This window comes from Artemia franciscana, unplaced genomic scaffold, assembly GCF_032884065.1.
Source record: "Artemia franciscana unplaced genomic scaffold, ASM3288406v1 Scaffold_1689, whole genome shotgun sequence".
In the NCBI taxonomy this organism is placed as follows: domain Eukaryota; kingdom Metazoa; phylum Arthropoda; class Branchiopoda; order Anostraca; family Artemiidae; genus Artemia; species Artemia franciscana.
In genome coordinates, this window is record NW_027062921.1 from 46368 (window position 1) to 62085 (window position 15718).

Below are 15718 nucleotides of genomic sequence, written 5' to 3' on the forward strand. Positions count from 1 at the left end.
CGCCAATATCTGCAGCCCCATTACTGCATAACAGAAAGTAAACCTAAATAATCTGTCAATTTTTCCATAGTCGGCACAATTATCAGCAACACCATTACTGCATAAGAGAAATTAAGCCAACATAATTTTAAAATTTTTCTCTGATTAGCCTCAACATCTGCAGCACCATCACTGCATAAGAGAAAGTAAACCGAAATGCTTGATCAATTTTCTCTGATCAATACAAGTCTCAGCAGCACCATCACTGTATAATAGAAAGTAAACCGAAATAATTTGTCAAGTTTTCCCTGATCAGCACCAACATCTGTGGCACCATTATTACATAACAGAAAGTAAGCCTAAATAATTTTTAATTTTCCCTGATCAGCACAAACATCAACAGCACCGTCACTGCATAAGAGAAAGTAAACGTAAATAATTTGTCAAATTTTCCCTTATATCAGCATCGCCATCACTGAATAAGAGATATTTAACCTAAATAATTTGTCCATTTATCTCTAATCAGCACAAACCGTAGCAGTACCATCCATGCATAAAAAAAGTAAACCTAAATAATTTGTTAATTTTCCCTGATCAGCACAAACTTCAGCACTACCAATCACTTCATAAGAGAAAGTAAACCTAAATAATTTGTCAATTTTTTTTCTGATCAGCACAAAAATCAGCAGCACCATTACTGCATAAGAGAGAGTAAACATAAATAATTTGTCAATTTTTCCCTGATGAGCACAGACATCAGCAGCACCATCACTGCATAAGAGAAAGTAAGCGTAAATAATTTGTCAATTTTTCCCTGATCTGCAGTACCATCACTGCATAAGAGATAGTAAACCTAAATTTTTTTTTTAGTGAAAAAGGTTTTCACTGATCAGTACAAACATTAGAAGCACCATCTCTGCCTTTTTTCTGGTGGCGGGATTACATAGAATTATCTTTCCATTGAGGAGGTTTCGTAGGGGAAAGGCATTTTCCATGGAGGTGGAGTCGGATTTCTCGGCATTATTTAAAAAGCGATCAGAAATCAAATGAAACAACAAGTTTATTCAACTGAAAGTAAGGAGTAGGTTTAAAACTTGAAACGAGCTGAAATTGTTAGCTATATGAGAGGGTTGCCCCTTCCCTCAGTACCTCGCTCTTTACGCAAAAGTTTTATTTAGAACTTTTAAAAAAGCTTATTATTCTAATAGTTATTCTTATATAATGGGACAAAAAGTCAGACTTTTGCGTAGAGATCGAAGTGTAGAGGAGGGGGGCAAGCCCCTTATATACGATATAATTTCTGTTTGTTTTAAGTTTTAATGTTGGTTTTTGAAAAAAATAATGATTTTTGAAAAAACTTGTTTTTTTTAATTTAATTTTCATCAATTTTTGTTTCTTCTGGCGGATTTTCTCTCATGTTTCTGAAACTATGTAAATTTGCTTACGCTAGCCACTTTTAGTTTGTACATTTAAACTTAACAAACTTAAAATATGTGGAGTCATGTTTAGATTCTTTTGATGTAGGCTATATTCCTAATATTCATTTAGCAGTAATGTCACTCTTGAATTTTGTTTAAAAAATCGTAGTTTTTCAATTTAGTTTATTAAAAAGTAGCCACTGCCACCTCAGTTGAACCAGAATCATACACTATTTTCAAAAAGCATTACTGGAGACACAAAGCTAACTTTTAGACACTTTAACATCTCAGCTCTGGCCTCTTCCTGAAAGTTTATGTAGAAAGACGGGAATGCTCCATCTTATTTAAGGTGAAATCCATCCAGGGTTTCAATCAGCATTTTTGGTGGCATAACATAGACCTATGGCCCCTCGAGACACTCCCGAAACGTCCATTACCAACTTTTCACTAGAGAGTTAACATTCTGAAACTAGTTCGTACCGAAATCACGTAAAGATTTCCAATTGGTATGACTGAGGAATCAAAGTGGGGCAGCAGGAATAATGCGCATAATTTGAGGCAAAGTCACACTAATATTTCAATCCTAATAATATTTTCAAGATTCCTTTAACATCCATCCCCCCCACCCTTTTAGCTTATTCACTCAGATTTAGGTCTTCCAATGGCTTGAGTTGCGTAATGCTGCAACGATTTTCTTCAAGCAGCACGATCCTGTGTCAGTAAACAAAGCTTCACCAGTGATGTGAGTACCGTGGCAGCCTCATTTTATTGGCAGTACCAACTTTAGTTCTCTGCCTACTACCTTTCCTCTGGTCAGGTTGTTTCAAGCTGCATGCGTCAAAAGGCAGCATTTATCCTTCAGCCTTCAATTCAATTCAAGCCTTCAATTCGATTGATGTGCTCCCAACATTTTCAACTTTGTTTTGTCTCACCTCTGTTATCAAGGGTTGCTTCATCCTTATGCTAATCTATGCATTCCATAATTTCTCAGTCTCCGAAAAATGATAGCCAACAAAACCTATTATGGCTAGTAATACGGGAAAGGAGACAGAAGTGATGTATTGTCCGAGGGGTAATTTACTGCTGAGCTCCAATAGACTTTTACTTATCTACATTTAAGTGTTTGAATGAGAAATTTGATGGATATGAATTTACAGCTAAAGAGGCTCTAATCTAGATAATATTTCACAATTCAGGTATCAGAAGGCTTCAAGTCTAATCGTCCAAGTAATTTTCCTTTATAAAAATGACTTACACATGAAAATCAGTAAGCGTGCTACTCTTCAGAAGTATAGGGATAAATGCTAGTTCTAATTAGTATACCTTTTATTAGTTTCCTGACAATTTTAAGGTCGAAAATTTGTCTTTTTGGCTAGTAGCTATGCAATGATTTTTAACAATAACGCAACACAATGACGTACTTTCACAATTATTAGTCACGTGTAAGTTTTAGAATCTAATGGTGATACAAATAGAGCAAAATTGTTCTTATCATCAAATACGTCAGAAATTAACAATAGAGGATTTTTTTTTAGGCAGAGTAGGTTTATTAGGCGTAGTGATGTGGCAGCAGATTCTACAATCGTATTTTTAGAAATAAGAACAAATATCGGGTTAGGTTTTCCATGGAGGGGGGGGGGGGCTGAGTAAAAATTCATTAGCTTGTGGGTATGGTGCGCTTTATAATTAGCAATATTGATAGGGTGCTGGAAATAGACGATAAGTTTTGTTTCAAAACCGTCCGTTTTAACACTGTATTAACACGTGCATCTTATTTTGACACCGTCTTTAGGAAGCCATTAAGAATCCGTTTTTTCCTCTCTCTCTTTCTCTCCCTCTCTCTCTCTCTCTCTCTCTCTCTCTCTCTCTCTCTCTCTCTCTCTCTCTCTCTCTCTCTCTCTCTCTCTCTCTCTCTCTCTCTCTCTCTCCCCCCCCCCTCTCTCTCTCTCTCTCCCTCTTTTAATACGCATCATTTTAAAAGAATAACAGTGTTATACATGGCTGAGAAGCAAAACCAAAATGTAACTGCTGCAATAGTTTCATCAGTGAAGCCAACCAAGGATTGCTGCAATACTTCACTTTGCCCGAACAATATAAATCAGGTCCCTTCTCACTTTAGGTTTAAAACTCCCTGTTTACTTCTCATGGACAATCTTGTAATATTGTCTGAATTCAACGTCAAAAATTCTAAACTAATTCTCTATAACAAAAATTATTTTTAGCCTTTGGTATTGGAAGTATGATTTATACTGGTTTGGAATTTGGCCAATATTTTGAAATCGACTCAAGCAGTAAATGTCATAACATTTTGCTGGCAATAACCCCTGCTGCAAGAATGCTTTTTACTTTCATTCAAATGTATTTTATCTTCCTAAGTTCCAAGGTAAGTCTTCAATTTCTGATAAAAATTTAAATCTTCAAACATTTATGTATATTATCTTTCAGTGACAATATATTCCTTGTTTGATAACAAGGTTCCTATTCTTGGATATGATGCTGATAATTTCTTATAGTTGCAACTGGGCTAGTTATGATTGGCTAACTATAATCTAGGAAAAAGCTTTCTCTAACATTTAAACTTAAACAAAAGTTGCCGTTACATCTTATCCTATTTAAATACAATTATTTTGATTTATGAAACTAGCCTTACATTGAATCTATCCAGGATAAGTATGTCTATGATTCAGATAGCTTGTTATGTCTTTGAAGATTCAGCTACCAAAATTGGGCAGGATTTGCCGAATTTAGGCTCAAGGTTAAGTATGTTTTCGTCATCAGGCTCCACTTTTGACTATCTGTGCATTTACAATTGTTATTGCTGTATATGGTTACAGCAATAACAGCAAATCTTACAATATCAGGCTGGAAGATACATAAGCAGTAATGAAGCTGTTTGGCAAATTCATTTATTTCCGATACATGAACGAAGTCCAGCTGTTGTTCACTTAGCGGTACATTTACAGAATGGTAAACGTGTTTATTTTATTGAATCCAACGTGCAACAAAGAGCCCTGAATCCACCAGATACATCGTTAACTGCTTTCTTTTCGTTGTGTCAAAATGATTCTTTTGCAAAAAACTGCTGTATACTGAAGTACCTTCGTATTACACGTGGAATGCTAAAAAGAAATAATTTGAACGTCAAAAACAGGGTAAGTCAGTCGACGGCCAATCTACCATCTTCAAAGATACCGCGATAGGAAGACTCTACACCATTCACCCAATCAACATGAATGCTTCTTTCTCCGCCTGCTTTTGATGAATGTGCCCGGTCCGACTTCCTTTGAGTATTTGAGAACTGTAAACGGTACTATACATGACACTTACCGTAGTGCATGCCAAGCTCTGAATTTATTGGAGAATGACCAACACTGGGATAACTGCATCAATGACGCGTGCGAAACGTCAACTCCATGTCAAATTCATGCATTGTTTGGAATCATACTAACATCGTGCTATCCTTCAGCTACTACAGAGTTATGGGAGAAATATAAATCGAAAATGGCCGAGGACATACTCCATCAAAAACGGTTGAGACGGCAGATGTGACCTTTGATTTTACATAAGAAATTTATAACTACACTTTAGTTATTATTGAAGATTTGTGCGTATGTATGGCAAACAAACCTCTTTAGGATTTGGGAGTGCCTTCACTTAATCGTAACGCTGCTGTTTCAACATGTGTAGAATTGGATCGTGAACAAAGTTACAACATGAGTGATCTATTGTCGTATGTACAAAATAATATTTCTAAGTTAACGTCTGAGCAAAAAGACATTTATGATAAGATTATGCATTGTGTAGATAATAACATTGGAGAAATCTTCGTTTTGGATGCGCCAGGAGGTACTGGTGAAATGTTTGTGATAAAATTGATTCTGGCATCAATTTGATCAAAAAATGACATAGCGATGGCAATTGCGTCGTCCGGAATAGCCGCAATGTTGCTGCCTGGTGGAAGAACTGCTCATTCCGCTTTGAAATTGCCTCTGAATTTGCATTCTACAGAACGTGCAATATTTCCAAAACATCTGGGATGGGTAAAGTAATGCAGCAATGCAAACTTATTATTTGGGACGAGTGCACAATGGCACACAAAAAATCGCTCGAGGCTCTGGAGCAATCATTACGAGATGTGCGAGGATATTTGAAACCCTTTGGCAGCACATTAATATTGCTTATGGGAGATTTCAGGCAAACATTACCTATAATACCTAGATCAACCCCTGCGGACGAAATGCACACGTAAAGACATTAAAATTAACTATAAATATGCGTGTCCGATTTCAAAACGATGACTGTGGTGAAATATTTTCAGATCAATTGCTGGCAATTGGAAACGGAAAGCTCCCGGTAGACTCAATTTCAGGACGTATACAACTGCCTGCTGAATTCTTTAATTTAGTGACGTCCATAAATGAATTGGTGGAAAAGGTATTTTCGAATATTCTAACCAATTATAAAAATAATAAATGGCTCAGTGAACGAGCGATATTGGCAGCCAAGAATAAAGACATCCACGAAATCAACAATATTATTTTGGCCATCGAGACCCAGGAAGTAATTTACAAGTCAGTGGACACAGTTCTGGAACCAAATGAAGCGGTTAATTATCCCTCTGAATTTTTAAATTCCCTGGATCTCCCAAGGTTTCCACCACATGTGCTACAACTAAAAATAGGCGTACCAATAATACTTTTACGAAATATTAACCCACCAAAGCTTTGCAATGGCACGCGACTTGCCGTAAAAACAATGGAAAACGTAATAGAGGCAACAATCTTGACAGGGCCTTTTGAGGGTGATGCTGTTCTTATTCCTCGCATTCCCATGATTCTAACGGATCTGCCTTTTCAATCTAAAAGATTGCAATTCCCAATTCGATTAGCATTTGCAATCACCATCAACAAAGCTCAAGGGCAATCATTAGAAAAATGTGGTATAGATCTTAATACAGATTGTTTTTTCCATGGACAATTGTATGTTGCATGTTCGAGGGTCGGTAAACCTGACAATCTATTTATATGCACAGACAATGGGACAGCGAATAATTTTGTATATTCACAAGTTTTACGTAGACAATTTATAGTGTATATGTATATCTATCTATCTATCTATCTAAATTAAAATAAGTTGTATGTATGCATGTTTGTCTGTTTGTAAAAAGAGGTTTTGCATATGACGCCATTATAAGTTATATAAGGCTTTGTATATGCACAGACAATGGGACAGCGAAGAATGTTGTATATTCGCAAGTTTTACGTAGTTAAAAACATCTATATATCTATCTATATTCACAGGTGGGACACAGGGACACAACTATAATGGCGCGTAGCTAATATGGCGTGTAACGACTTACTCGCGGGGGGGGGGGTGGCTTGGGGCATTGGGGGAGGGGGGGGGTGAAGCGCAGAATAACGCTGCCTTAGTAAAGAACTATGTTGGCTCAATGTATTTTTTGGGGGGTTCTAGACCAGGGCACTTCGTATAGAGGGAGTTGTCGTAGAAACTTTTAAAATGGCTTATTTAATTGAAAACTGATGGGACTAGTGCCCCTTTTGATAGTCGAAAGGTATTGGAGGGCAGCCACCTTCTCCTCCGCCGATCAATTTTCCAAACACATTCAGTAAAAATTTTGAGATAGTCATTTTGTTTAAAGTAATTGAAAGGTCCGAAAATTATCTCTTTGTGGATTATCACCCACAGCCCTATGGAAATTGATTGTAAGTTTTGTCCTGAGGGCACATAAGGTTTTTATAGAAAGGGTGGGCGTATAAGCCTCGGAAGGGGTCTTATTGGATTGGCAATAAGAAGTTCTAGTGCTTCTTTTAAGAGTAAGAGTGATCGGAGGGCAGCTACCCTTCCCCCCACAATCATACGTTGTATTGTTCCGAAATGCATCCATTTGAAATTTTGAGGTAGCTAAGTTATTCAAAATAGCATAAAGATCATATAAAAAGGCTTTTGGACCTCGCGATGATGTAGTGGGTAAAGCTGCACCTATTGAGCGAAGGTTGGCCGGTTCAATGCCACGTGTCGCAAGGATTCAAAAAATTCAATAGCAGTAATTTCGGCTAACAGCTGCATATCACAAGACTTTTGGCTTGCTCTGCTCTGTTTAGAAGAAGTATTTTATGTTCTTGCTTTGAATTCGTATCCCACAATTTTTGAATTCATATTTGATCTTCTTCTTTTTAATTTTTAGGACAAAGTTGTCAGCAAAAGCAATTTGTAGTTTTGCTCCTTTGTAAGCTGTTGTCCCAACCTGAAATTATAAAAAGCACCGAACTGGGCATCAAACCAGGGCCCGATATTAGTAAAAACGTTAAAATTCAAATACTATGTTTAATTTTAGATGCTTGAAAAGTAGAATGGAACAATTACCTATTGTGTCAGTAGATTTCAGCATTATATATTAGAGTCGGAATTTTACATAGTTTCATTCGATTTTAGATGCCTGTAAAGAAGAACCGGACGATTTCCTATTTTGGTTTAATGCATATAATTGCAACCAATCTCTGTGTTTGGCTGTGCGTTATTGTTGAAGAAACAAAACACGAGATCATTCATGTTTACTCCGATGCACATGGAAGTGAGGGGACGAACCACCTTAGTTTTTTATCAGATGATATGATTACCAGCAATGTGAAATTGGGTATGTTGATCGATGTCTTCCTTCTGCTACAAATTACATTTCAAACTATCAGTTATCTTTTTGACAATATTAATTTTAAAAACTCTCTCCACACAACAAGTTTTTCAAAGAAAAGTAAAGAGCCCATTAAACACAAAATGAGCAGTAATAAAGTCAAATAATCTGCCAAGCGTAAAACTACCACAAATAAACAATACCATAAAATATCAACATCAACCATAGGCAGCGCAATAGCGCTGCCTAAGTATAGAACGATGTTGGCACAATGTATTATTTATTTAGTTTTCCACCAGGGCACTTCGTATAGAAGGATTTATCGTAGAAACTTCGAAAAGGGCTCATTCGATTGAAAATTGAAAGGGCTAGTGCCTTTTTTAACAGTCAAAATGACTGAAGGCTAACCGACCCCCCATTTTTCCATACACATTATGTCAAAATTTTGAGATAGTCATGTTGTTCAGCCTAGTCGAAAGACCTGGAAATTATGTCTTTGAGTAAGACAACCCCACCCCCTACAGGCTCAGGGCAAGTGCTTTAAGTTATGCCCTGGGGGCATATCAAGTTTTTATAGAAAGAGTGGTTGTATAAGCTTTGGCTGGGGCTCGTTGGATTGTTAATCAGAAGTTGTAGTTCCCTTTTAAAGAGTAATAGCGTTGGGAGGGGAGCTACTCCTCCCACACACATACACACTCACGTTGTTTTATCGAAATGCATCTATAAGGGTTGTCAGCTATACCCGGGGGCATTTAAGGTTTTCATGGAAGGGATGGTTGCATAAACTTTAGAGAGTCGCATTTGGTTGAAAATTGATAGCTCTAGCTCTCTTTTTAAGAGTCAAAAGTGATGGAGGGTGACTAGCCGCACCCCCCACTACCCCTCCCTTCATCAAACGCATCTGATTGAAATTGTGAGATAGCATTTTTCTTCAAAATATCCCACGAACATATAACAATGTCTCTAGGATTGGCACTACCCCCCAGAGCAGTTGGAAAAGGGCTGTTTCAGTTATACCCTGGGGGCATATAAGGTTTTTATAGAATGGCTGGTCGTATCAAATTCAGATGGGGATCATTTGATTTGAGATTAGAAGTTATAGTGCCCTTTTTAAGATTAAAAATTTATTGAGAGCAACCAGCCCCCCTCCCTCCACATCCGTCATTTCCCCAAGCACATCTGATCAAAATTTTGAGATAGCAATTTTGTTCAGCGTGGTTGAAGGGCCCAAAAATTATGTCTATGAGAATAACAACCATCTCACACCCCTCGGGGCATGGGCTGTAAATTGTGCCTTCGGGGCATATAAGGTTTTTATCAAAATGGTGGTTGTATATACATCGGAGGGGTCTCATAACCTTGATAATCAGGAATTTTAGCTGCCCTCTTTAAGAGTCAAAGTGATCAGGGGGCAGCTATCCCCCCCCATACGTCGTGTTTTCCCAAAATACATCCAATCGAAATTTTAGGATAGCCATTCAAAATAGCTCAAAAATTATAAATCAAGGCTTTTGAGGTTGTTACAAGCCACCAGAGCATGGGGGCAAGGGTTGTAAGTTATGTCCCGGGGGGGATTTAAGAATTTTATGGAGCGGATGGCTGTATAAACTTTAGAGGTGGCTCATTTGGTTGAAAATCGGAAGTTCTAACTCCATTTTAAGAGTCAAAAGCTATGGAGGTCAACGAACCCCTATCCCATACCTGCTCCTCTTTTCATGAAACGTATCTGATTGAAATCGTGAGTTTCCTTAAAACAAAATAGTCCAAAGAACATATAACAATGCCTACAGGCTTGACACAGCCCCCCAGAGCCCTGGGAAAGGGCTGCAAGTTATGCCCTGGGGGCATATAAGGTTTTTCTAGAATGGGTTGTCGTATAACTTCAGATGGGACTCATTTGATTTGAAGTTGGAAGTTAGAATGCCCTTTTTAAGAGTAAAAAGTGATTCGAGAGCAATCAATACCCCCCCCCCCCTTCTCAACACCCATCATTTCTCAAAAACAAACATACAAACAAATTTTTGAGACATTTATTTTTGTTCAGCGTTGTTGAAAGGTTCAGTAATGATGTGTTTGGGGATTTCAACCCCCCCCCCCCTAAGGTATCAGGGCAAGAAGTGTAAGTTAGGTGCTTTGATCATTGTTGGCATATAACATATGTTTTTGAGAAAGGAATGCATGTTTGACTACTACATTCCCAAAATACAGAGGGCATTAAGGTGAGTCTTCTAAGGAATATTAATGGGAGTGTTGAACTACATCAAAGCATGTTATGTGTGTATTGGTTGTCAAAAGGACGTAACTCAGGAATGACTGAGTCTATTTAATTTTGACCTTTCAGGAAATGATCAGAGAGATGATCAGTTGACAAAAAAGGGCATTATTTGCACACTACTACTAGTACTACTACCACACCTATCGCTAAAAGTACTGCTTCTTTAGAAAGTCCTACTAAGGCTGAGGATATTAAAATAAACATTTGTGGAAACTTTGAGGGGAAAGTTTAACTACGTCAAAACAGTTATGTGAATACAGATTGCTGATACGGGCGGATCAGCAATATTTTTGGAACGACTTGCCATATCAAGAAGAAACTTATGGTTCACTATGAATGGGATGTTCAACTGACCGAAAGGAAACATGTACCTGCTACTACTGTTATTAATATTTCTGCTAGTACTGTTAGTTCGTTTGGGCTTGAGCTCGCTCTTTTTATAATCAGATCCAAAACAACTGTCAGCCATTGAACTGAGCTAATTGTCCAGAAGCGGTACCAAATTATACGGAAAAAAATAAAGCGACGGTATGAAAATGCTTTGCATTTATACCGTTAAAAGTGTCCTTAAATGGCTTACATTTACTCTACCAAATTTTCTATATTGCTTTGTGTTTTCAGTAAAGCCCTAGTTTCTTTAATCTCACAAACAAAGGGAAATACCATCAGTTGATTTTTTTTCACTAGTTTTATTGATTTTTGTGAGATAGGCTGGGAAGTAACAATTTTTGCTCGTTTTAAACTTGAACTTCGCTTTGTACTTCCCTCGGAAAAACTTTGTTTTTATAACTTAATCTTTGCTCATTTTGATTAAAATTTCATTCTGAAACAATACTTTCTGATTTATATGGAACAATTTTGTTCTTTTTAAGTTTTAATGCCGCTCCTTAGTTTCCGTTGTAAACTTATCCTTTTATATATATTTTTTTTTTTATTCTCTGTCGCCAATTAAAAGACTCAAAATTTACCAAGTAGCTGAGTTTGTTGTAGTTGAAAGTGTTTTTATTTATTTATTCTTGTATTCAGCCAGCAAGTAAAACACTCGGAATTTATCAAGTAGCTCGGTTAATTGTAGTCAAAAGTGTTTTTATTAAATTTTTGATGCTCAGTCAGCAAGTAAGACACATGGAATTTAAGTATTTTTTGCTTTGTAAGATAGATGAGGATGCAAAGATATATTACGAGTAAACCTTTCTTGACATAATTTTGTTCATTCTTTACAGGCATGGAATACTCAATGGCTACTGAAAATATCAAAGAAAATATGACAGAGTCTTACCCGGGGATTTTGAATAATACCTTAATAGGCGTTCTTCAAGGTTTAAACACATCTGAAAGTAACGTTCGCATTGCACGCGCAGCTAAATCACCTCTAGAGGATGAGAGCCACCCTTTCCATGTATTTGACGACGAATGCAGACGTACTGACGTAATGGGTAGTCTTGTGCAGGACGCTAGTCCTTTCTTATTTCCTTGCACTATTGAATATTCCCTAATCTGTGCTGCTATATCTTATTTGCTTTGGAAAAATACCGGATTATCTGCTATTGATAATGATTCGAATCTACAGAGACGGTCAAGACATCACTATTCAGTAGATTGCTCTAAAGCTAATAAGGGTTTATTCTTAGGAATTTTCGTCTTTGTCGGAACAATAATTAGCTTAATCCTCTTCTTTACGCTAATTAATCGACCAGAATATGTAAGAATGGCTATCCTTCAAGTGACTTTCTCAAGACTTGCGATTTATTTTGTGACAATTATTGCGACCATAGCTGGTATGATATCAATACGAAAACTTCGCTTTGATACAACAAAAGAGATGGAGCTGGACGATATACTGCTTGTTATGGGGCAAGTGGGTGTATTCTCTTATAATGTTTTTATAATCAATGCAGCATATAACCATAAAGACGCTGGTTTTGATACCTATCTTGGGATGGCCGCTGCCCTGTGCTCAATTATTCAAGCTGTAGCCCAAAGTTTGTTTATATTAGATGCATCTCGACGGTATACCACGACAAAGAAGGAGCAGAAAGAGAAACCTGGACGTGAAATCGTAACTTTTCTTCTGGTATGCAATTTTGCTATGTGGTCTATAAACACTATGGAGAAATCAAAAACTGAAACGCATCCATTACAGCTTGAATTCTACGGTTCATGGCCGTGGATTGTTATTACGAATATTTCAATGCCGTTAGCTATTTTTTATCGTTTTCATTCCACTGTCTGTTTATGTGAAATTTGGAAAAGGAGCTATAAAGTTAAGCCCGATTATTAGCCAAAGAAATCAAAATTGGAAGCTAAAACGCACGTAATACATCTAGGATTTTATCATTAGTGTCCGTGAATCGCTAGTGCTAGCATTAAAAAATTTATATTGTTTATTGTTTTCATTTTATGTATGTTTATGTGAAATTTGAAAAGGGAGCTGTAAAGTTAACAGATATAAAATTTTGATATCCGAAGATATCAAAATTGGAAGCGAAAACGCACCTTATACAGCTAGGATACTATGATGAGTGTCCCTGGATCGCTATTATTAACATTCAATAGTTTGTGCTGTTTTATTGTTTTCATTTTATGTAAAATTTCAAGAGGGTGCTGTAAAGTTAAGTGCAATTGATAATAATGAGAAAGTAAAACGCACCCTATATAACGGGAATTCAGGGATCATAACCCTGGATTGCTATTTCTTATTCTTAATTACCTTATGCACTATTTTAAAGTTTTAATTTTGTATTGATTATGTGAAATTTAGAAAGGGGGCTATAAAGTTAAGCCCATTAACTAACCGAAGAAATCAAAATCGGAAATTAAAACGCACCCTATAGAATGAAAATTTAAGGTTCATGACCCGGATTGTTTTTACTAATATTCAAACACCTTATGCAAAATTTTTAAACTTTTCCTTGTACATTGCTTGTCTAAAATTTGGAAAGGTAGCTATAAATTCAAGCCCAATAACTAAATGAAGAGATCGAAGTCGGAAACTAAAACGCACCTTATAGAACTGAAATTTAGGGTTAATGACCCCGGATCACTATACTAATCTTTAAATACCATATTCTGTATTTTTACATTTCCATTTTATGTTGCTTATGTGGAATTTGGAAATGGAGCTTTAAAATTAATGAGACAAGCTTCCCTATTTTGTTTCATAAAACTTTAAAAAACCTTTTCAACCCCCTAATTGGGGCTGTGGATTCGATGCTGAAAGTTCCATTTACATGACACAACAACTTTTCAGGTGAGGTGCGAAAAATGCCTCTTTTCTACTTCAACCTCTTATTGTCCTAATCTGTAAACGAGATCCTGAAAGTCCAAAGTTTGTAAAATATCTTTATAACCATTACTATTGTCTTGCGGTGTTTTTTTTAGCTTTCTATTTTTGCTTTCATTATATTGCGTAGTTTACTTGGTCAGGTATTGAAATACATATTACGGGATTTTGAATTTGTTAAAGTGAAGGGCAAAAACTCTCTTACTTACTTTAGCCTCGAAGCGTTCTCATTTCTAAACTAGAACCTTGAAATTTGAAGCTTTTTAAGGAATCTTTATAACCATTACTTTAGTTTTACGTTATTTTTGGTTTAGAATTTTATCGTTTAGTTTATTTTGTTAGATATATATATTACTTTATTAGATATAGAAATACGTATTACGACATTTTAAACTTGTTACATTTCTAGAAAGTAGATTGCTTTAAATTTTACATGTACAGATCTTTGGGAATACATTGAATATCTCTATTAGCTTAAATTTCCAGATTCAAACACTGTGTTTGTCTGTACCTTATGAATGAATAGTTTACCTTTAAACTAATATTGCACTCTTTTCTCTTTTGTATCCTTTTTTAGATTTTTCTTTGTCAGCTTTCTATATTTTTGTTTTATGACTTTAAAATAAGTCAGCTTGATAATCCTAGAAAAACTTTTTGGCAATTTAAAAAGCCCTGTAGGGGTGCAGTGGGAGTGATATTTGCTTAGCAAGACAGCACCCAGAGAACCTAGCTGCAGCACCCCGCTGCATGCCCCAGAATTTAGTTCTAGTAATGAGAATTTGCGAAAGCCTCTCTACAACAATCACAACAAAGTGAGAAGAAGATCATAATTTAAAACTACTGAATGTTTACGCATTTTAATCACAACAAGACCATGAGGTAATTAACCAGTTTCTAACAGATAAAAATGTAGTTTGAGGTGAAATAACAGTTTGACGTACAGTCTAATCAATTTTAAGAAAAAAGTGCCATTATAAAATACATGAATTGGAAAGTAAGGCAATTTTGGTTTATATAAAATGGCACTGCCATCTAATTTTTAACTGTTCCAAATTTTTAACTGTCACCATAACCATGGGCTCAAACAGATGCAATCTCCCGTAAAACGCACATTTTTCCTTGATCTTTCAACATCCGAAAAGCATCTGATCTGTTCCTGAATTATGGCAAGTAAACACTTCCGTTGAAATATTTCAACCCAACTGTTAAAAGGCATGCAGCAAATAGCTTATTTTAAAATTAGTTTCAGCTGTGAAATGTAAGCCAAAGCAAATCATTTTTATGATTAAAAACAGCCTGATTACCAGCCACCATTTGTTTTTAAAACAAGCACCAGAATTATAAACTTGCAAACGATTTTGCTCGATTCAACTCTTATTATCTGTATATTAACGCATGTTTGGGACCCATTTGGTGCAGCCACTTTCGTTGCTGTATCCATGAGCTGTTTAACATGAGAAAAAGGTGGATCTGTGCCAACCAAGGATAATATCCACTTAGAAAATCCAAAGAACTGACAAAAGCTGACACCACTTTATCGACAGTGGGTAATAAAAAAAAACATAAGACAGTCCCAGTGAAATGATAGCCCACCGGTGACTGGTGCAATATTCTTAACTCAGGCAAAAAATTTCCTCGCGTACAGTAGATACAGCAAAATGCAGATATGCTCATATCAAATTACTTTATTTTTTTCTATATATTTATGAGGTAACGGCAAAAAGTAGAAACTATGAATTGAAGGGAAAAGATTTTATAATAGATGCATTTTTTAACACCTCACTTGAAATATTTCAACGAAAGGCTAGATGAAATCTAACGGAAAATGCAAAACAGTGGTTTATACACGAAAACGCGTCTTTGTAAGCCTAAGGACAGATGAACGTTTTTAGTGATAGCATTTCATGAAAATGATGGGATCTTCTGACTATTTTCTGAATCCAGGGAGCATTTTTTTTTCTTTTTTTCTAATGAAAATATCAAATGACATTTTTCTGTGAAAATACCAAAAAGACAGTATTTTTCAATATGTAGGGGGTGGGTGCAAGTGCCTCCCCCCCCCCTAGTTGGCATCTGTTCCACAGCAAAGCCAATAATTCGTGATTAAATATTAA

The 15718-nt window shown here is 36.3% G+C and overlaps 1 protein-coding gene across 1 annotated transcript in view; it reads left to right on the top strand.

The window, feature by feature from the left end:
* LOC136042665 (proton channel OtopLc-like) overlaps nucleotides 1–14170 on the top strand; it is a 48058-nt gene extending 33888 nt beyond the window's left edge. Inside the window, exons 6-8 of the mRNA XM_065727628.1 lie at nucleotides 3620–3780; nucleotides 7851–8052; nucleotides 11545–14170. Coding sequence (XP_065583700.1) covers nucleotides 3620–3780; nucleotides 7851–8052; nucleotides 11545–12602 — 1421 coding nt within the window. The 3' untranslated portion in view covers nucleotides 12603–14170. The remainder of the gene's footprint in view (nucleotides 1–3619; nucleotides 3781–7850; nucleotides 8053–11544) is intronic.
* Nucleotides 14171–15718: the final 1548 nt, after the last annotated feature.